This window comes from Bubalus bubalis, chromosome 4, assembly GCF_019923935.1.
Source record: "Bubalus bubalis isolate 160015118507 breed Murrah chromosome 4, NDDB_SH_1, whole genome shotgun sequence".
In the NCBI taxonomy this organism is placed as follows: Eukaryota; Metazoa; Chordata; class Mammalia; order Artiodactyla; family Bovidae; genus Bubalus; species Bubalus bubalis.
The window spans coordinates 18,380,028-18,402,767 of NC_059160.1; the positions used below are offsets into that span (position 1 = coordinate 18,380,028).

The window sequence follows — 22,740 nt, forward strand, 5'->3', positions numbered from 1 at the left end:
TTATCCCAAGTTGGCGTACCTATTCAATAGTTGACATTTCTGGGCTCCTTTTGAGAGTTGTGTTTCCCTTGGAAATGTATTCTGAAGACATCCCTAGAATTGGAATCCCCTCATTTTCAATGTAAAACTCTGGTGAGTACCTGTAAGCTTTGCCCAAAGTCCCAGAGGGAGAGCCAAGTCCTTCTCAAATTGTAGTATTTTTAATCTTTAAAATACCCCAGAATGCAAGCAAGGCAGTTTAGTCCACACATCAAGCTGCAAGGCGGGACGGACTGCCTCTCCCAACAATATTTTGCAATAATTAACAGCATTAAAAAAAAATGCTAGAGCCATGCTTTTAATCTTCCTTTCTTATCAATATTACCAAAAAAATCAGAGTCAGATCCTGTGGGGGAATGAGGGGGAGGGGCAGTAGAAAACAAATGATTTCACATTTCCCTTTTCCCTACTCTGGCAAAAAAGAAATTCGACACCAGCACCAGGAAGATAAAACCATAAACATTCTTTTTGTTTTTTTTTTTGTTTTTATTAAGAAAGCATGCAAAAAACAACAACAACAACAACTTGTGAGCCCATACACCCCCCCTTCCCAGCCTGCGCCAATGCAAAGCATTATGGGTGGTATGAAGGACTCACCAAACCATAAACATGGGGGTTGAAGAGAGAAAGGCAGGGATGGGTGGATGGATACCAGAGAATTGCTCCTTCCGTCCCTCTCCCCCACGCTCTCCTCTATTTCCTCTTTTGGCAGTGAGCTCCTGTAGTTCTGCACACGTCACCCAAGACGACAACAATGACTAAACTTTCAAGGCTGGCAATGCTGGATCGACAAGAAAAAGGAGTATTCTTTCCCTTTCAGGGAGGGGAGGGGAAACTGAGGCCCAAAGAGAGTTGGGTTTGTCCTGTGCCATTTAGCGAGGCTGGTTTTAGCGGAGAGGGGGGCTAAAGGCCCCGAAGGCCTGACAGCCCATCTCCAGCCCAAGCCCCAAACTTCAGTGACTGGCTGCCCACCAGAGTTCTCGTTTTCAGAAGACACAGATGAACTATACACAGGAGACATTTCCATGTCTGATTTAGTCTACGCTGGAAAATCTTGTGTGGATCTGGGTAGAAGAGGGGTTGAGAAACGTGATGATTTGTAAGAGAGGAGATCTTAGGAAGAACAGATGGGACGCTGTGTGTAGGAGGCACCCTGACTGGAAGGATAAGGAAGACACGCCTCAGATGGGGGACACTGGGCTAAGGCGTGTCACCACCCTGAAAGAGGAATTCTCCTTTCCCCAATGGGAAATCTTACACCATACTTCAACCCCACAAACTGCCCTCCAACACGACAGGGGGTTCAAGCCACTCACACCCCCACGTCTTACTAAGAACTTCAAAGAAATAAAGTGCTGTTTAGTTAACTGCCCTTTCTTGCCCCCCTGACTTCAGCCTCACTGGACTTCTTCAACAAACTCTCAGTATAGAACCCTTTATGAAGAAAGGAAGGGGAGGATGAGGGGAAAAGCAGGAGAGCGGAAAGCATGGGTAAATAAAAAGACAGGGAAAAAACCAGAAATCACAGAGAAAATGGCCTTGTCCATTTCGCACATTTTGTCCTACAGCTTTAAGAAAGTGACCATTCAGTAAAATAAAAACGGAAATAAAACTGTTCTTCCTTCTCAGAACTAGAATTCAACAATTAATATCCAATATACGCTAAGTACTTTGCAGCCATAAACCATGGCCACTCCTTGATAAAGGAGGTAAGTTTCCCCTGTACCTTTTTCGGGGGGGAGGGGGCGGGTGGGGGGGTCCTTCCTTGGCCCTCGTGGAGCTCTTTGTATTCGGTTATTTATTACCCTCTCCCAAGTTCCTTCATCCTTCAAAAAGCCTGCTTGCAGAAGCTTCAGCCCCAGTGATCTGGATTCCAAGAGAAGCATTTGCCTACGTAGGTAAATAACTGAAATATTCCCTATGCATGTCTACACCACTTCCCCTTTCCTCTCTCACCCTCCTGCCACCCGTACTGTAGGTTTGGTTCTGCTTTGATCCATGGGAAACAGATTCCAGTCTTGCCCGAGGACATGGTGAGACTAAAAGGAATCATGGGTTACTCTTCTTTCTTGAGAATCCCAGAAAACGGGAAAAGAAAATTTGATGGGTGGAAGAGCTGGGCAGACAACTGAAAGAGGATGAAATAATATTTGCCAAATGAGATAAGGGGATGAAAGGAAAACTAGTAAATGCAAATAAAAGCCAGTTAATTTCCAGAGAACATGATGTTTAAAAAGCCAGAATGGTTCAATAGAAACCCTCTCCAAAAAGCTGACCCTATGCTGAAGGGTTGTCCTCATTTCCACCAGAGACGCAGCACGTCCGTGCTAAGTTGCTTCAGTCGTGTCCAACTCTGCAACCCTATAGACTGTAGCCCACCAGGCTCCTCTGTCCCTGCGATTCTCCAGGCAAGAATACTGGAGTGGGTTGCCATGCCCTCCTCCAAGGGATCTTCCCAGCCCAGGGATGGAACTCACATCTCCTGCCTTGGCAGGTGGGTTCTTTACCACCTTGTGCCACCTGGGAAGCCCTGAAGAGAAGCAGAGTTCTGGCTAGGACTGACTCTATATCCTATAGAGAACAGGCCAGGAATAAATCAATGGCAGTTTATTTGACAAGAGTGGCAGAGACCCAATTTCTGACTGTTTTGTATTTCATCACCCCTCTACAGCATTCTACTCTACCCAACCCAGACCTCTTATTCCACTAGGATTTTATCTCCACCACCATCACTCTTACACTTGATGGGGAATGAGGACCAGCAGAAGTAGGATTGGAGATATAAAGGGACAAGGAAGAGCTCAGAGGACAAAATTAGCACCATTAAGTAAAACCTGCAAATTCATGGCTGCCAAGCAGCATTTTAAATCCCTTCTACTTAATAATGTGGCCTCTTCAGCCCTGGATTGAACTGATATCCACGGAAAACAACGTAGGGCTGAAAGGTGGGATTAGCACTGAATTCCCCAAAGAGAAAGGTAAATCAAAATTTGAGACCTTTCACTGTGGCTCTCATGGCTTCACCTTCCAGCCAGATGACTTTAAATTAGCAAGAGGTGGACATGGACAATGGTGTGGGGACAGGAGACTGGAGACAGCATATAACCAATAATAATAATAATAATATAATAAGAATAATAATAAAAGAATAGGAAAAAAAACTAGAAGGAAGAGGAAGAATGAGGCAGGAAAGAGGGGGTTATCTTCGGCAGCATCTTGCGGTGGCTTCTCTGGCAGAGAAAGAAAAAAAAAAAGGATATATATCTATATACAGGCAAGGGCGGAAGAGTGGGCGGGGGCTGGGCTTCCCCCATTGCCCTATGTCACCACCCAGCCCTGGGCTGATGGCCGGGCTCTCAAATGCACTAGGTAATCAAGTCCCAATCGAAGTCATCTGGGATCTCCTCACTGGCCCCAGGAGGTGGGACCGGTGGCCGAGGGACCATGTGGTGTGCTGTGGAAAGAGAAAAGGAGATTAAGAGGAGAGGGCATGGGAGGCCATTCTGTCCATCTCAATGGACGGTGGTCAACCCCAAGCACCACCAGGGGGAAGGTCTGGGGAAACTACAGTCCTTATCAGCCCAGAGTTATTTTTGCTGCCAGCCACCACTTCAGTAAGGTCTCAGGAAAGAAACTAGAGTAAACTGCGCCATATGACAATGTAACAGCAGTAAAATGTAACAGCCATTAAAAATTATACTTTTGGGGAATGCCCTGGTGGTCCAGGGGTTAGGACTCCTTGTTTTCACTGCCTAGGGCCCGGGGTTTAATACCTGGTCAGGGAACTAAGATCCCACAAGCCACGTAGAGTAGTCAAAAAAAAAAAATTATATTTTCAAAGACCATATAACATCAAAAAACATACAGAAATAGCAATACTACTATTTGAAATAGCAATACAGAGATTTGTATATAAGAAGGAAAACATGGACATAGACCCCCTAAATTGAAAACACTGTGGTTAGGCAGGATGATAACAGTGGTTTTTCTAAAATGCATTTAAAGGTGAAGGATCTGTTCATTTTGCACTATTCATGACAATTTAGGGTATCCACGCCCACTCACACCAACAGAGATAGTTCAATCCCAGACCCCTGATACTAGAGGTCAGGTGACATGGGCAAAAAGCAGGTACATGTATATAACATGTTCATTTCATTTGTCTGAGTGCATCTTCCATCCAGATTCCGAAGTGAAGCATACATGTTCTACTTGTCTATCTTTTGTTTATAATCATGCTTCTACTTTCTGTCATCACAGTGGGCACGGGCTAATTTTAAAGCACGTTGATCTTCTCTTGTCTCCCATGACATACACCTCCCAACAGGCGGCCCACCCTCAGTCTTAGGAACCAGGAGGGCTCACCTGCTCTGGCAGGTGCAGGCAAAAGGGCTGATAATGCAGGCTCAGAGCCACAGGGAAGCCAAACAAACTCACTGGTGCCTAAAACAAGCCTCCTGGCTCTTACCTGGGCGACTGTATCCTGCTGAGTCCTGGGTGGGGAGTGGGTACATTGGTGATGGGCCAGGGTAGAGATGGGGGGCTTGAGGGTGCACATAAGAGTTCACTGCTGTGAAAGCAAGACAAGAGTTAAGTGAGTGGGACCCGTGTACTCAAGGAAGCAGAGTCTGATAGAGAGGGTGACGTACTCCCCATCACCTTCAGCTCTTCTCCCTTACCCGCTCTGTTCTGTAGCTCCTGTGGGCATCAATGCTTTCTGTAGAAGCTCTCAGTCCTAGTCACTTAGGGTACAAAGGCAAAGGCACCCGATACTAGCCCCTGCAATATTACAGCTATCAGCAGGGTGATAAACACAGAACCTTAATCAATGACTCTCCCTCACTTCACTGGTTTGCCAATCATGACCCTATGTGATACGATCCAGGGAGGGGTTTCCTGAGACACGAATTTAGAACAGGGACTTTCTCTTCCCTTTTCTTAAGTAACCCTGACCTCCCAGATCAAGATCTAAAAGGAAGACTTCCCTTGGAGTCCAGTGGCTAAGAATCCACGTGTCAATGCAGGGAACACGGGTTCGATCCCTTCTCCGGGAAGATCCCACAAGCCATGGGGCAGCTATGCCCATGTGCCACAGCTACTGAAGCCCATGAGCCCTAGAGCCTGTACTCCACATCAGCAGAAGCCACCACAGTGAGAAGCCCACCCACCTTTACTTGAAAGCAGCGCCCACTCACTGCAACTAGAGAAAAGTCTGTGCGCGGCAACCAAGACTCAGAGCAACCAAAAAGAAAAAAAAAAAACCTAAAAGGAGATACAGTCTATTTCTTTGGCCTTTGGATCAGTGCCCATAAGCTGATGTTTCTCAGTTCTCTTCCACCCTTCTCATCCCCCTTCCTTCGCATCATCCAGTCTCCACCTCCTTGGCAACTGGCTTCGTGCGGTACCTTGGTTCATGGCTGGCTCCTGCTTGCCACTGGTGAGAGCACAGGAGTCCGCGATGCGGGCGGGGGCGGGTGGCCGGTGGGAGCCTCCCTGGGGGGGCACATGACCAGTCTGAGTGAGGAAGTGATTGAGGGAGTCACACAGATTGGCAATGTGATGCTGGTCCAGGCTCCAGTTCTTCTGCTCTGCCTGCCGCAGGCTCTCCATCAGCTCTGCCAGTAAAGAAGCAAGAAATGCTAACTCCTGTTAGTTTTGCAATGAATGGTGAGATTTCAAATTTTAATTTTTGCTTTCTGAATTTATCTATTGCTTGACAGGCATTATGAAAAATAAACTGTGTAGTCCATTAAAAAAAAAAGAAATGCTAACCTTGCCAGAGCCCCAACATCCCTAGTGGTTCTACACCTAAGTCACTGCTCCAGTCACACTGTCAATCAACACCACTGACTATACGTGCTACCAAGGAAATGGCAACCCACTCTAGTATTCTTACCTGGAAAACCCCAAGGATAGAGGAGTCTGGTAAGATCTACAGTCCATATGGTTGCAAAGAGTCAGACACGACTTGGCAACTAAACAACAACCCCCAATAATTGACATCTACATTTTCAAACTCTCATTCTATTTCTTCCTTACCAAACTCATATAATTTCCATATTACTGGTGAATAAAAGTTTCAAAGTAACTGAGTGAATTAGCCGTGGTCATATTGTCAGTCACGAATTTTCCAGGGAAGAATACTGGAGTGGCTTGCCATTTCCTCCTCCAGGGGATCTTCACAACCCAGGGATCGAACCCCATGTCCCCTGCATCTCCTGCATTGGCAAGTAGATTCTTTACCAGGTGCCACCTGGGAAGCCCCCATACTGTCAATAAATGGTGGAAAAACTATAAAATGGTGATCCAGGGCTTCTGAATAAAGAGTCCTCCTTCTCCCAGAGATAAAACTGAGTAGAATAAACCACTGTCATTTTGAATAAAGGCAAAAATTAATCAAGATAAAAATCTGGCTTAAAATTCAACACTCAAAAAACAAAGATCATGGCATCTGGTCCCATCACTTCATGGCAAATAGATGGGGAAACAATGGAAACAGTGACAGGCTTTATTTTCTTGGGCTCCAAAATCACTGCAGATGGTAACTGCAGCCATGAAATTAAAAGACGCTTGGTCCTTGGAAGAAAAGCTATGACCAACCTAGACAGCATACTAAAAAGCTGAGACATTACTTTGCTGACAAAGGTCCATCTAGTCAAAGCTATGGTTTTTCCAGTAGTCATGTATGGATGTAAGAATTGGTCCATAAAGAAAGCTGAGTACTGAAGAATTGATGGTTTAGAACTGTGGTGTTGGAGAAGACTCTTGAGAGTCCCTTGGACTGCAAGGAGATCAAACCAGTCAGTCCTAAATGAAATCAATCCTGAATATTCATTGGAAGGACTGATGCTGACGTTGAAATTCCAATACTTTGGCCACCTGATGCGAAGAACTGACTCATTGGAAAAGACCGTGATGATGGGAAAGATTGAAGGCAGGAGGATGAGATGGTTGGAGGCATCACCGACTGGACAGACATAAGTTTGAGACAGGGAAGCTGTTGTGCTGCAGTCCATGGGGTCACAAAGAGTGGAACACAACTGAGAGACTGAACTAAAGATTAACTTGAAGAAGGTATCAATATTATCCACCTGTGTAACATGAAATCCTCCATCCTCAAGCTTTACTTGGAGAAGGAAATGGCAACCCACTTCAGTATTCTTGCCTGGAAAATTACATGAACAGAAGAGCCTGGCGGGCTATAGTCCAAGTGGTCACAAAGAGTCGGACATGACCGAGCACACAAGCTTCACTTAACCATCCCCTCTGGTTCCAGTTTCCATTGGGTTTTTCCACTTACATCCCTCAACACCCACCCCCCCACCCCCCCACCAGGCACCACCGGTTCTTCCGTTTTATTTTGTTTTTTCTTATTTCAGGCACCATCACTCAGTCACCAACCTGAGAACTGTGACTGCTCAATGCTGGACCAGTTGAGCCGGTTCACCATCTTAAAGCTTTCCTTTAAGGAATCGATATTGGAGCACCAGTCTGGAGGAAAGGCTGTGAAGAGGAAGGGGATGGGGGAATAAGACAGAGTGAGGGGTGAGACAGCCACCAGCTGACAGCAGTCTGAGTTATGAATGCAAGATTCTTGCATCTACAAGATGCAAGTTACATTACCAAGATAACTTTGGACTCTCCCTCCCTGGAGATTTAGGAAAAACCGAGCTATTGATGCTGTAATTACAAACAGCCCAGCTCACAGACAAGAGAATAAGTAAAACAATCCAAATTTGTCTAAAAATTCTCTTAATATAGAGCTCCAATTTGCAACTTCTGTTGCCCACAGGAGCTCTGGTGGGAGAGTAAGGCTAAAAGAGCCACTATTGGGACTTTCCTGGTAGTCCAGCGGTTAAGACTGCCCTTCCAATGCACGGCCGGGCAGGTTTGATTCCTCCTGGGGGAACCAAGATCCCAAATACCAGTAGGCGCGGAAACAAATAAATAAAAGACCCGCTGTTAATTTCCTAACCAATCCCATCTCCTTCCCGAGTCAGAACAGGAAGGTCAGCTGGCAGTCCTTCCGGGGCTCCGCGTACCTCGCTTACTCACCGAAGCCAGTGCTGTTGATGGGTGCCTGGCCTTGTGCCTGTTGCTGCGGCGGCGGCTGCTGGGCGGGGTGGGAGTGGGGGTGGTGCTGATGGGCGTGGTAGCCTCCGTGTTGCAGCGGGGGCGGGTGCATGGCCATCACCGGGGGCGGCCCGTAGCCCTCGGACCCCGTTGGCTTCCCCCCGGGTGGGGTACAGCCGTCGGGGCTGGGGGTGTGTAGTGGCGGCGCACCCCCGACAGCAGAGGTGCCCTGGGCGGGCGCCTGCGGCTGTGACTGCGGGGGCGGCGGCTGCGGCGGCTGCTGCTGCTGATACACGTAGTAGTTGTTGGAGGGCGGCAGGTCCCCCAGGAGAGACGAGAAGCCTGCGGGGGGGTGGGGGTGGGGGAGGCAAAGTGGGTCAGGATTTCCACGGGGTTGAGACCCAGAAAAGGCAGCCGACGAAGGGTAAGGACAGTCTGGACAGCAGGGTCCCCTCCAGCCCTGGTCCCCTCCAGCCCCTGGGCAGGTATAACTGACAGACAGACGAGGGTCTTGACAGCAGGACAACTACTGAAATTTTAGCCAAATGTCAACATGCATCTTTTTATGCTATTTTTCAAGGATATTGATGTAGGAATCATAGTTTCCAAAGACCTCAGACATCAGATAGAGTTCCAAACATGTGCTGTGCTTAGTCGGTCAGTCGTGTCTGACACTTTGCAACCCCCTGGACTGCAGCCCGCCAGGCTCCTCTGTCCATGAGGATTCTCCAGGCAAGAATACTGGAGTGGGTTGCCATTTCCTTTTCCAGGGGATCTTCCCAACCCAGGGATTGAACCCAAGTCCCCTGCTCAGCAGACAGTTTCTTTACCGCTGAGCCATCTAGAAAGCCCCAAAATTAAAATTTAAAATTTAAAGAAATTTTTTAAAATTAAGTTGTTCTCACAATCAAACACAGAGATTCTTAAAAAAAAGAAACTGCTGTCCCCTAGTGGCCATCCTCATAATGACTTGAAGCAGCCATTAAATCACAGCCCTTGGTTCTAGAAGGGGGATTCCTCCAGCTCACTTACTGCAGCTAAGGAGCCACAGTCCACTGCCTCTTGAGACAGCTGTCCTTCAGTACTAAGTCAGAAGAGATCTGACTCCAGACAGTTTTGGCTCATGACCCACTTTCTTCCCTGACCAGTGATCGCCCTCTCCTCGTGTTACACACAGGAAAAAGGGAGAGAAGAGAATGTCACCATCTGTTCAAAAATACAAGGACAGGGACTTCCCTGGTGGTCCATGGGCTAAGACTCCCCACTCCCAGTGAAGGGGACCTGGGTTCAGTGCCTGGTCAGGGAACTAGATCCCACATGCCACAAGAGCTTACATGCCACAACTAAGACCTGGTACAGCCAAATAAATATTTAAAAAAAGAAAATACAAGGACATCCCAGCTCCCCTCCCCAGCCCAGACTCACCATGCTGAGACGAGGAGGACTTCTCCAGCATGGACTTGTAGAGGTTGCGGAAGGACCAGCTTAGATCCTGAAAATTGATCTCTGAGTAGGAGAATTTGAAGTCATGGTTGGTGTTGTACAGGGGAGGGGGCCCCTCGGTGCTCTCTCGACCTGGACCTGCCGCTGCCACCGCTCCGCCGTCCACAGACCCTGTGCCCTAGAGGAAGAGGCAAGAAAGACTTGGTCCATGTCCTATGTGAGGGACCCATACAACACTTTAGTGGACGCCAAGCTCTCTTGCCTATCCTTTTCATCCTCTCCCATCCTTTCAATGAATGAGCATCATTTTTCTCCTTTTCTCATTCCTATCTTGATATAGTCTCTTGCCCTTTCCCTGTGTTGCATCCATGCTCGTCTTTCCTTTCTCAGAAACTTTTTTGGCTCCCTTTCTTGTCTTCTCATCATTTTTATTTTTCTGATCTTTCTTAAAACGTTGTTTCTCTCTGCCTTTTGCTCTCTCCCTCTCTCTGCCTCTTTCTTTTGCTTTCTCCTTCTTTCCCAATTTATCTGCCTGCTATAGCACAGACACTCAATACATAATTTTGAACTGACAGACATATCAATCTATTCAATCACCCACCCATCCACCCGTCCATCCATCCCTTATGCCTCCTGCCACCTCCACCTCCTACCTGGCTATAGCTGGCAATCGATGTGGGGCTCTGAAGTGGTATCTGAGGGTTCCCCTCAGGAGGCAGTGAGGCTTCTCCACTCCCTGGAACCCCTCCCCGTGGACTCTTGCTGGCCTCCTGTTCTGGCGAATCCTGAGACAGCTGAGGGTTGTGAAAAAAGAGCAGTCTATAAGCAGATGCTAAACTTCCCCACATGATTCATGGTTCCATCCTTGCTGGTGTCTGACCTTTGCCCCACGTTTAGGAAATGACTGGGAGATGAGGGAGGAGCAGCGGGCTCAGAAATGGCATCTCATTGAAGTAGAGACTTACATCATCATCTGGAGGGTGTCGTCTCTTCCGGGAGATGTCAGGACAAGTATCAATTGTCCAATAAGAACCCTAGAAGAACCCACGACCAGAGAGAAAAAAAAAATCATTATATATGGAAATACCACCCACTGGAAAAGTAGACATTTGAGAGGATTTTCATATAAAATAGGGCTTCCCTGGCTTCATATAAAATAGGCGCTACCATAAAATGATAACAAATCCACCTGCAATGCAGGAGGCATAGTTTTGATCCCCAAGTCGGCAAGATCCCCTGGAGAAGGGAATGGCTACCCATTCCAGTATTCTTGCCTGGAGAACTCCATAGACAGAGAAACTTAGTGTGCTTGCAAAGAGTCCATGGGGTCACAAAGAGTCAGACACGACTGAGCGACTGTCACTTCTTCATATAAGATAAGAGCTATATTAAGAAAAATGACTGGCAATTCACATAGAATCCTGAGAATAACAGCTATTTTTGAGTACTAAATCTGTCCTAATAGCTCACAGAGTATGTCAGAGGAACCCCCTGTGGTCCAAACACAGGTCTCGATCATACTAAAGATGCAGAAAACAGCATCCACCTCAAAGATGCAAATGCCCAAACCAACCTACCCCTTCCATGTGATCTAAGGCAAAACTCTCTGAGACTTTAGCATCCATGGCTGTCCAACAAAGAGGATGATCTATCACTTCTCCCCTTCGAAGATAAAAACCACGAGATTTTTCTATAGAAAAATGCCTCCAAAGCTTATTTTACATCTAGAAAGAGCCTGATACACCAAAAGAGGGCATTGAAGTCAATTTTTTCATAAATATTTCTATTAAGAAAAAATTTCACAGCTTTCCTTAGTCATTCATTCTTGTGAGGACCCATAAGTTTGAAAACCAAGCTCTTCCTCTGAGAGAAAAATAAAGCTGCTTCCCTAATTAATACGATTTCCTCTTCTGGGTAATTAAAACAGCCACAGGACTCTGAGCTGTCAACTACTCTCCTTTTCTTCCTCGTCCTCCCCTCTCCAATTACAGCTGAATCTCACCTTTCCAGGGTCATCCCGTGGTCTGGGCACCTTCCGGAAACACTTGTTGAGAGAAAGATTGTGCCGAATTGAATTCTGAGGAAGCACAGAAGCAAGTTAGATTTGAGTATCATGCAAAGCAGGAAATTTTCCAATAGTTCACAAAAGGACACAAAGGGAAATAACACACGCTGAAGCGCAAGCGTCAGGGTAAACTGAGCACCTCATAACCTTACCGATGGAGGAAACCGCCTATCAGATAGCAAGAGCAATGAGATAAGAAAAAGCAATTAAATTGATGAGAGATTAACTGCTGTAAATTTGACTACCTGGTGTTTCTAGACAGCTGATTATATATAGTTTTTTCAATCTTTCCACCCAAATCACACCCAACTGATGACGGTATATAAATGCCTCAAAATCACATTTGCACAAACCTAAGTGCCCATCCACAGATGAATGGATAAAGGAGATGTGGCATATAGATATATGGCATATACATATATACACATATACACACAATGGAATACTGCTCAGCCATTAAAAAGAGTGAAATTTTGCCATTTGCAGCAATATGGACTGATTTGGAGGGCATTATGCTTAGTGAAATAAGTCAGACAGAGAAAGACAAACATTACATGATATCATTTACCCATGCTATCTAAAAAATAGAACAAACTAGTAAATACAACAAAAAAAAAGCAGACTAACAGATAAAGAGAACAAACCATTGGTTACCAGTGAGGAGAGCGAAGGAAGTAGAGGCAATACACAGGTAGGGGATTAAGAGGTACAAACTATTATATATAAAATCGGCTGCAAGGATATATTGTATTGATACAGTATGGAGAATAAATACAGATTTTATATTAACTATAAATGAAAGTATAACCTTTAAAACTGTGAATCACTATACTGTACACCTTAACTTAATAATATTGTATAGCAACTATACGTCAATTAAAAAAGAGTCACATCTGCTCAGCTCCTTAATTCATTCTATCAATAGTGAAAGAACATTTTAAAACTAATGATGTGGGAATTCCCCAGAGGTCCAGGGGTTAGGCCTCCGAGCTTTCACTGCCAAGGGCACAGATTCGATCTCTAGTTGAGGAAGTGAGATCACACACGCCACAGTGGCACAGCCATGAAAAAAAATACAAAACTGATAATGTAATGATGTAAATGATAATAAAATATAAATTATAAGTGAAACTAGGTACAATTCACCTTTTTGTCTTCTCAGGAGCCCAGGGAATGGTCACATTTGGAGGAAAGAAATATTGTTGCATACATGCCTTGGGTGAAGTTGGTGGGGGCTGTGGCAGCTAGCAGGAACATATTTATAAAGGAAAAACTGAATGCTTTCAACAGTCTCCAGCTCATCATCTGGCTTGTGTGTGAGCTGATGATATACAGAGTGACAAAGCTACATTAAACCCCCGTTTCTACTCAACAACTGGCAAGTGAGTGATTGCTCCCAAGGACTGAGAACATCAGCCTTCCTTCCATGCGTGGAAGAGGAGGCCCCTTTTTCCTTCATCTCCAGCCAAACCACTTATCCTCTCCTTCCTTGCTTGGTGGATGAGCTGCTGGGGAAGGACTTAATTACATTATTTTTTTTTCCTTGGTACATAGTTTTTAAAAAGATAATGACTGTGTGCAATGGAGCTCTGCAAACCAGATGAGGTTCGATCTCTAGGTAGGATGGAGCGATGCCATGCCTTGCATGTGACTTCAACAGAGCAGAATGGCAATAAATATCTGTGAAATAAACCAAGGGACAAGAGGGTAGGATAAGGGACTTCCCTGGTGGCCCAGTGGCTAAGACTCTGTGCTCCCAATGCAGGGGGGCCTGGGTTCAATCCCTGGTCAGGGAACTAGATGCTGCATGCCATCACTAAGTGTTCACATGGCACAACTAAGACCTGGCACAGCCAAATAAATAAACAATTTTTTTTTCACAGAGAGTATGGTGAGCATCAGCATCCTGCCATACTGTAACTATACTCAGAGGTTTGGTATCACTGGAATTTCCCAGATACACCTTATGAAAGTTGTTCAACTCTGAAAAAAAAAAAGTAAGGGATGGGAGATTTGAGATTTTTAAGTTCACACATCTCTGAGACAGCTCAGAGTGAAGTGGACCAGGTTACAGGAAGACACGAAAGTAGAGGAAAGTGTTGTCGAGGCCAAGAACCATCTCAGGGCATAGAAGCTGTCCCACCTTCCAACCAATGCCTGCATTCTTGTAATAGGGGAAGTTGTCACAGATCCAGCGGTAAATCTCACTGAGGGTCATCTTCTTGGCTGGAGAGGAGTTGATGGCATAGGTGATGAGGGTGGCGTAGCTGTACCGGGGTTTACCATCCTGGTGAACGGCAGCCTCGTCTTTGCTCAGGGTGGCGTTCGGATCTGTGGGGGAGCCTGGTGGACATTTGCGGCTCCCACCGGGAGGCCCAGCCTGAGAGGCGCTTCCCAGCTTTTCGATGGTGGCCCGGAGGGTCAGCTGGGGGAGCCAGTCTATGGAGGTGAGGCTGCTCTCTAGGTCAGAAGCCATGGTATTTTTGGATTCTGCAGAGAAGAGGAAAATAAAATAGACAAGTGTTACCTGTGGTCACTTGTGGCAAGTAATACCAAATCTTAGGGCTTTAGGGGAAGGAGAGTTTCTTCTCACTCTAATTCCTATAGAAGACTCCACTCATGAGATAACCAGGTTCCCAGAACCCTCAAATGCATACGTCACCAATCACCTGCCAGATGACAGACTGGCACTTATCCTACAACTTCGCATGGAACATGGCCGAGGCCTCTTGCTTCACGCAGGACGAAAAGGGAGATCAAACCACCCAGCAAGTCGAGCTGTTCCTCAATTCTCCTTACTTAAAGCCCTACAACATAATATTTTAAAGCTTCGTGGAGGGTTTTGCTGGTGGTCCAGTGGTTAAGAATCCACTTTGCAATGCAAGGGAGACCGGTTCAATCCCTGATCTGGGAAGATCCCACAGGCAGCAGAGCAACTAAGCCCATGCGCCACAACTATTAAGCCTGCACTCTGGAACCCTGGAGTCACAACAAGTGTCCACACACGCTGCAATTACTGAAGCTAGAGCCAGTGCTCGGCAGCTCGTGCGCCGAAACTAGAGAAAGCCTGAGTGCAGAAACGAAGACCCAGCACAGTCAAAAAATTAAATAAATGAATCTTAAAAAAACAAAAACACCTGTGTCAAATCGATTTCTTAAAAAACCACTTAGACAGCAGGTAAAACCCGCCAAAGTCTATTCTCCAATTATGTGTCACCTGTTATATTTACATTCAACATCCACAGAGAGACAGCACGAGCAAACGTGTAAAGAAAAACAATCAGAGTAAACACAAGTATACCCTAAAGAAGCACACATCAACACTTCCAAAGGTATTTCGCATTAGTTCCATCCCCAGTGCTCGCCCTTGGGTCCCACATCCATGTGCATACGAGGAGTATTAGGTACATAAGTGTGAAAACCAGCCAAACAGGGATGGCAGACAGACAGCAGCCCATGACCAGAAACCACAAGGAGATACACGGCATACGTTACCCACGGGGCACAGACTCACAACACAGAGGGCAGCGGCCGGAGCACGGCTGCCCTCGCACGTTTAAAGCACCACCCCCTCGCGAGTTCCCGCCCACAGACGGCGACACCAGGAAGAAGTCACTGGAGAGGCCCTCCCACCGCTCGGCCTGCCTGGCTGCACCGAGCCAGGGAGACACCCAGCTGTGTGCGCACCGGTAACAATCAGATAGGCAGCTAAAAATAGCCACTCTGGGGCTCAGGGCTGGCTCCCCTTCTGCCGCCTCCTCCTCCTCTCTCTTGCCTTCCCGGCCAGGCACGCACGCTCGCGGCACCTCCATGCAAACTCCTGGCGCTGCCAACCCGCCCACGCCGGCTGTCTGCACACCCTGCCGCCACCCACGCGGCCTGGGCACTCTCTCAGGCGGAGGGGTGCAGCCGGAGTGACGTCTGAGTGGGGGAAGGTGAAGGACAGTGGGTGAGATTTGCATTGCAGGGGCTGGAAAGAGTGGCATGATCCACGTGGTAGCCATTGGCACTTCCCTAGGGTGGAAGCCAGCACCACCCCGACTCTGTCCCACCCCCATTCCCCTACCCCCTCTCTCCCCTACCCCATCCCTTTACCCCTCCCAACCCCGCCCAGACACACAAACAGACATTAATCGTGCCTGCATGCTCAATCGCTAAGTCGTGTCTGACTCTTTGCGACCCCATGGACTGTATAACCCACCAGGGTCCTCTGTCCATGGGATTCTCCTGGCAAGAATACTGGAGTGGGTTGCCATTTCCTCCACCAAGGAACCTCCCGACGCAGGGATCCAACCGCCTCTCCTGCACTGGCAGGCAGATTCTTTACCACTGAGCCACCAGGGAAGCCCTCCTGGGAAGCGCCCTGCCCCTCTCCCCCCCCCCCCCCAATCCATGATTGCTGCCAAACCACCTTGTGCCTGCACTGTTGGCCAGGTTCCAGCTAGGGTTTCTTCCTCCGACCTCTGCTGAAGGGGTAATCACTCTTGAGGAGCCAAGGCTAACAAGTCTCAGAATCCTGGACAGAAAACACATTGGGTGTGTAATACCTAAATCCACTCACATAATGTGCACCAGCGTTACATACAACTACACGCAAATCCACACACTGTAGTTAGAAGCTCAGTCGCAGGCATGGGCCCAGTCTCCTGCCTCCAGCTATCGGCTCACTCTCCTAGTTCTTAACTCCTCTGGCCTGGAGACTTTCTCCCAAGGGTCAGCACGATCACTCATCCCCTAATCTCTCAGTTCCCCACCCACACAGTCTCTGCATGCGTGTGCAGGTTCCGGAGCTCCTCACCAGCAACACATCAACTCCGCCCACTCTGTACTCAAGGAAACACCTTAGTGCCTCAGGGGCCTGGGCAGCAGTGAGACCAACAGCAACCCAGGTTTATAAATAGCATCGCAAAGATTCCCCTTTATGCTGAGCTCCTTTCCCCACCATCCTCCTTTCCCATCCCACCACCACCATTTTGCCCTAAAACCGTGGAAACTTGGAGACTAACAGGGACACTGAATCATTCCAGGAAGCCTCAGCTCCTGGCAATTTACTAAGGCAGAGCAGAGCAGCTACTGGGGTAAGGAAGGGTGCACTCCGCAGCCATCTGGTTCTGGAGCTACGTTAGCCCAGCTGAATGGGAACATGGCAATGAGCAGGTTCACAATGACCAGGGTTCTCCTGGGTTTCTAAGGAAATTTTACCCTATTATCTCCTGCTAAAGATCCTGGGAAGTTTCACCTTAAGAACACAGCAGGGGCTTCCCTGGAAGCACAGTGGATAAGAGTCTGCCTGCCACCACTGGGGACACAGGTTCCATCCCTGATCTGTGAAGAAATTCCACATGCCACGGAGCAGCTGGGTCCATGAACCACAACTACTGAGCCCTCATTCTAGAGCCTGTGAGCCTCAATTACAGCAGCCAGTGCTCCGCAACAGGAGGGGCCACTGCAATGTGAGGCCAGCTGCATGCCTCTAGCCCAGAGTAGCCTCCACTCAGTGCAACTGGAGAAAAAGCCCACGCAAGGCACTGAAGACCCTACCCAGCCAGAAATAAAAATAATAAAAGAAGGAAAGAACACAGAAGTCTTCAGGGGACATTTCATTTGCAACCCTCCCTACACTGGATAGGGAGGGACAGGAGAATACAATCAAAGCAGTTTACAGAACCCACTTGGCAGGTGCCAATCACTGTGAATTCCATAAACGGAAGTGCCCTCAGCCTTTTGCTGGTTCTGTGCCCTTCCCTAGCATTTCCCCAGCACCAGGTTAGGACACTGAGGTTAAATTTAACCTTTCTCCAGCACCCTCCCAGCCAGCCCTCCAGCTACCGCCCCAGCACTCAAAATATCTTCCAATCTTACCAGCTACAAGCCACTTACAGCAAAAGATCCTCTTGATTTCTCAGCACCATTCTCCCTAAACCCATCCCACTTCCTTGCCCCCAGCACTTCCCCATTCTTGAAGGGCAGCCCAGCGTGTAGAACCTCAGAGAAGGAGGTTCCCTGGTTCTATTATGAACCTTGACACCTACGCGCTGAGTCTCCCTAACCACCCCTTGCTCCCTGAAGCCTTCGTGCCTTAGTTTCCTTCTTCAATAAAAGGGATGCCATCACAAACACTGTCAAAGCTTCATTCCTAGAGGGACATGAATGAAGCTTAAAGAGCTGGTGGCTGCCACACATTCCACATTCCCCCAAAATAATGGCACCAGGCTAGTGTTCGGGGCTATTATTAGAAAGGTACACAAAAGGTACTTCCATTTCTCAGTCCAACCAACCCAGTTACCCAGACCTCTCTCTCCAGGTGGGCCTTGTGCCACGGGGCTGGGGCAGAACCTGAGTCAGGCTACATTCTTCTCTGCAAGCTGGAAGACTGAAAGGAAATACCCATAGAAACTGGGAAAGGCAGCCAAAGGGCAGGCTCCATCACATCCATGGAACGTCTAATGAAGACTTCACTACTGGGAGAAAGAGAAAAACAGAAAGACATTCTGGTGGAGGGGAAGACTGATCCCAGGTGAGACGTGTAAGACCCCAGATAACAGGCACAGTTTTTTTCCCATTTTCTCTGAAAGGCCAGTAATTGTTCTCTGTACAGTGCCAAGGTCAGGCATTAAGGAATGATAACTTCCTGCTCTGTACCTAATGCAGAAACTAACAGAGCAGTGGCTAAGTTTGCCACCTTGCTGATTACCAGCCCGGATGTCTGGGTTTCAGTCCTGGCACCACAGCCTACCTACTGGCTGTGCAACCTCAGGCAAGTTACTTAACTTGTGTTGCAGTTTCTTCATTGGAAAATGGAGATGATAACCTGTATATACATAGGGTTGTTGGGAGGATTACCTTGAGTTAAAGTTTTTAAAGCACTTAGTGAGTGTTATATACGTGTAGCAATGACTATTTTTGAATGAGAAAAAAAAAAAGAGAATAATAGACATTGAAAATTAGAAAAATGGACAGACCATACAGGTAAGCCTGGAAGAAGTAGCAAACCTACAATGAGTTCACAATAGTTTTCAGGATGTCAGAATCTCAAACTTTCCTTTGCGGAGAGTGTCATCCCACTAAGGACTGACCAGTGCCAGGACTAGTAAACTCCCAAGGATGAAGAAATGGGGGAATATCATCTCTTATTTTCCACAGGGGACTAGGTCGAGTCATAAGATGTGATCTGGAAAACAGCACCAAGTCATAGTTAATCCAACCCAATAGCTGTCTGCCCCTAACTGATTCCACGGAGGCAAGGAGAATCAGGGAGACTCAGTCCCAGCACGGCCGCTTAGGCTGTGTGGCAGTGGGTCATCTGGACATGCTCTGGTCCCATTGGCTCTGGGCCATTCAACAAGTAGCCTTCCAGCATCTGGTAAAGTGCTTTGTGGGAAATAGGCTGCTGTTCTCCAGAGCTGGCTCTTTTCAAACAAAAATGGGGGAGGGAGTTCTAGGGTAAACAGCCGAGGATCCTCATGCTTATTAGACCAGAGATGTCAGAGCTGACGCTCTTTATCAGTCCTAGCAGAAGTGGTCCCAGCCAGAGATCAGGCTGCAGCCACTCATGAAGGCTCCCACTGGCTGGGGCAGGCCAACCCTGTCCTCCCAGCTGGGCATCATTACCAGCATTCTCCCCACTTCCCTGCACAGGTGTACCTGTTTTAAGCGGCCTACCAGAAACACACAATTCTAGGTAATTGGAGCCTAGTCTGAAAAGTACACACAGACTTGGCCTTGGTGCATGATGGGGACAGAGCCACATCCGTGTGAAGTAAGAAACAGGCGCATGTTATTTTACAGCGCAGCCCCACAAACCCAGATTACAGCCCTCTCATGGACCAAAACCAACAGGTAGCTTCCAGGACACAGTGGATGTACTTAGAGATCCAGGCAGTTCACCCAATGGCCAAAGGAGGAAACATAAAAACCCAAATAGGATGAAGCATCCCGGGACTTCCCTGGTGGTCCCATGGCTAAGACTTTGTGCTCTCTACACAGAGGGCCTGGGTTGAATCCCTGGTCTGGAAACTAGATCCCACATGCTTCAACTAAGCCCCAGAGCAGCCAAATAAATATATAAAAATGAGAGAGAGAGAAAAAAAGAAAGAAAGAAAGATGAAGCCTCTCACTTGGATTCGCTGTGGGGTCTAATGCTCCTTACAGAAGACAAAGTATTTTCTAGTGGTGAGGCAGGAACACAGGCACCTAGCTGGGGACCCCAGGTTGACAGGCAGAGCGCTACTAAACCCACACAGCCCAGGCTCCGCCAGAAGGATGTCCTGGCACCTTTTTCTTGCCTTTTCTGAAGATCCTGGGCTTTGATGGTTCTTGCTATTTTCCTATGAAAGATAACATACATTCAAGGTTCCAGACACCCAGAACTTGCACATGAAACAGGAAGAGATAGGATGAAGCTACCAGGTGATTTTCTGAAAAGAAATTCCTCAGGGGTCAAATCTCCCTGGCAGTCAGCTTATTTCCATTGAAGACTGGAAGTAGGCTGAGCATCACCCCTCCCCTCCTCCTCTCTAGGGTCTGCCTTTTCCTGAGGAACTGTCAGCAAAGGACAGGAGCAGTGTCGGGCACTGGGACAGTGGGACCCGGCCAGCATTAAGGACAAACTTCAACCCAGGAACTGGCATTCCCTGCAGACTTTTTTCTTGCCTTGGGACATGGGATCTCCATTTTCCCTGTGGATGTTATGCTTCCAGCCAGGAATGGAGATGTCATGAGGGGAGACTGGGAAGCACAGTGAGTGGAGACAGACCACTTTTCTTATAAAGGGAGCAGTAATCACCATGGGCTGGAGAAAACAGCTCTGCTGCTGCTGCTGCAGCTGCTAAGTTGCTTCAGTCGTGTCAGACTCTGTGTGACCCCATAGACGGCAGCCCACCAGGCTCCACCGCCCCTGGGATTCTCCAGGCAAGAACACTGGAGTGGGTTGCCATTTCCTTCTCCAATGCATGAAAGTGAAAAGTGAAAGTGAAGTCGCTCAGTCATGTCCGACTCTTTTCGACCCCATGGACTGCAGCCTACCAGGCTCCTCTATCCATGGGATTTTCCAGGCAAGAGTACTGGAGTGGGTTGCCATTGCCTTCTCCGGAGAACAGCTCTGGTGGACATTAAATGACCTAGGGTTACAGGTAAGAAAATGTAATACCAACGGAAGCCCCAGACAAGGCCAGGCCCCAAGATGCCACCATGGCTTTAGTGAGAGCCCATTCTCGGTGTGACAAGGCCCAAGGACAGAGGGTGGTGTGGCAGTCCGGTTGGGGTGTGTCTCATCATGACACTGTATGGATGGACTGCTAGAGATGCAGAGGTTTTCTGATGTCCCTTGCCCTTGGCATGAAAACAAACATTTCCCTAGGGACCTCCAATGAACCCCATCCCATCAGTCCCCCCAACACTAAGAAACCCATTTCTCATAGCCTCTGCAGCAAGATGAGGGTTTGAATCCAATAGCTTCGGAACACATTTCCCAGAAGAGTCTCTGAGTTGTTGCTCTACCATCCCAGTAACGAAACCCAAGAGGCACCATCTCAGGCCCCCTACACCCACTAGTGCCTAAAGAAGACAGAAAATGAAAAAAAGCACTAACCTGTCTCCACGTCAGCCGCAGCAGAGGGCGGGGACCACCTGGTACTGGAGTCTGGGGTTGGAGGGACCCCTCTCTTCAAAGGCAGATGCAGAGCCTCATCCTCAGTGGCTCTTCCCGTTCTTGGCTGAGCCTCCCAAGCTGGGGAGGGGAACTGGGTCCCCCGAGGATGAGGAGTGGAGGGAGGGAGAGGGGGAGGAGAAGGAGGTCCCACCTGAGGAAGGTGGCACACCCCCCACACTCGGCCGGCGACCCTGGGGAGGAGGGGAGGAGCCTCGTCCAACCCGGAGTTGTCTCCTCCCCCTTGGGGGAGTCCCCCTCCCCCCCAAACTGAATCTGTCGGGAGTGGAGGGCTCTTTCTGTCGGCTGGAGATCGGAGTGGAGGGGCTCTGCCCTGTTCCACCGTCCGGGTACAGGGAAGTTGGGGGGACTTCTTCCCCTCTCCTGGAAGGCTGGAAGCCGAGTCGTCTTCTCTCCCTGGGGTGTCCTCTGCTTCTGAACCTGAGCAGTCCTCGCCCCCGTGAGCACGGGCTGGGCGGCAGGGTGCCTACTCCAGAGGCATACCCCCGTTCTCTCCGGCCCCCAAAAGTCCAGAACTGAGGAGAGTGTGCTTGCAGTAGTGGAGGCACACGGGGCTGCTCACTCGCTTCCTCGGTAAGGATCACCCCTCTACTTTGGGGGCTCCATTCCCGGGACCGTGCGGGGATCCTCCTCGCCTCTAGGTAGGAGAGACTCGCCCCCTAGCGGGGTCTCCTCGGTCCCTCGCCCGGGCGCGAAGGGTCTTTTCCCGTCCCCCTCCCGCCTCCGCTCCCGGGGCGCCCCCGAGGGTGGGGTTTGCTTGCTCCCCGCTCTCCCGGAGCTGGCCTGGGCAGCCGGGGCCGGGAGGCCGCGGCTCCGGACGCGCGTCCCTGCGGCTGCCGCGCCTCCTCTCGTCCCGTTCGCGTCCGCTCCGCTCCCGCCGGCGCGTGGGGCTCCCCGCGCCGCCGCCGCTCGGGCTCCGGCCAGTCCGGACTCCCCCGGGGAGCCAGGCGGCGGACGGAAGGTGTCAGGGCTCGGCTGGGGCTCGGGCTCGGCGCGGCTCCGCTGCAGGCCCCGGCTCCTCCCCGGCCTCCGCGCCGCGCTCGGCGCCCCTCCCCCGCCCCCGCCCGCCGGGCCGCCGCCGCCACCTCCCCGCGCGGGTTAAGGAGGAGCGGGCGGCGCAGAGCCTTGGGTGCGCTGCGCCCGGTGAGCCGCGCCGCCGCCCCCCGCCCCCCGAGCTCCCGGGGGGGGACCGACGCGCGCCGCCCGCGGCCCTAGGGACGCGCCCCCCACCCCTCACTCCCCTCCGGCCGCCACTGGTTCCCTTGTAGCTCGCGATCCGCCCGAGACGACACCCACTGCTGTCTGTCGGGAGAGTCCCTCGTTTGCGCCGCAGGAACTGTCAATTTCAGTTCCACGCTAATTCTGCCATACTGATTTTTTTTTTTAGTTCATTGTCTTCCATACATAGATGAACATAGGTTTTCCCAGGAATGCCTTTCATAGGTTTCCTTTT

General features: G+C 49.1%; 1 protein-coding gene across 2 annotated transcripts; it reads right to left on the bottom strand.

The window, feature by feature from the left end:
- Window positions 1-1,146: 1,146 nt before the first annotated feature.
- FOXJ2 (forkhead box J2) lies at window positions 1,147-22,327 on the bottom strand. Of its 2 annotated transcripts, XM_025283158.3 has the most exons (12): window positions 21,210-22,327; window positions 16,032-16,136; window positions 13,764-14,110; window positions 11,558-11,632; window positions 10,521-10,589; window positions 10,209-10,349; window positions 9,538-9,733; window positions 8,095-8,454; window positions 7,441-7,542; window positions 5,445-5,654; window positions 4,508-4,609; window positions 1,147-3,493 (listed from the first exon to the last, which is right to left on the bottom strand). In XM_025283158.3, the coding sequence occupies exons 3-12, from the start codon at window positions 14,094-14,096 to the stop codon at window positions 3,405-3,407; spliced, it is 1,677 nt and encodes a 558-aa protein (XP_025138943.2). In that variant the 5' UTR covers window positions 14,097-14,110; window positions 16,032-16,136; window positions 21,210-22,327; the 3' UTR covers window positions 1,147-3,404. The 2 variants fall into 2 exon arrangements, with proteins under 2 accessions (XP_025138943.2, XP_025138942.2); XM_025283157.3 differs by lacking the exon at window positions 16,032-16,136.
- Between the last annotated feature and the right edge of the window lie 413 nt (window positions 22,328-22,740).

Bases quoted from the DNA above. Each gene is read 5' to 3' on its own strand.
- FOXJ2 (XM_025283157.3), bottom strand. From the start codon at position 14,096: ATGGCTTCTGACCTAGAGAGCAGCCTCACCTCCATAGACTGGCTCCCC. The intron at 7,543-8,094 runs GTGAGTAAGCGA...TCCTCTTCACAG, and splicing joins CATCAACAGCACTGGCTTCG to CCTTTCCTCCAGACTGGTGC. The intron at 3,494-4,507 runs GTAAGAGCCAGG...CTCTTTCCACAG, and splicing joins AGCAGGATACAGTCGCCCAG to CACACCACATGGTCCCTCGG.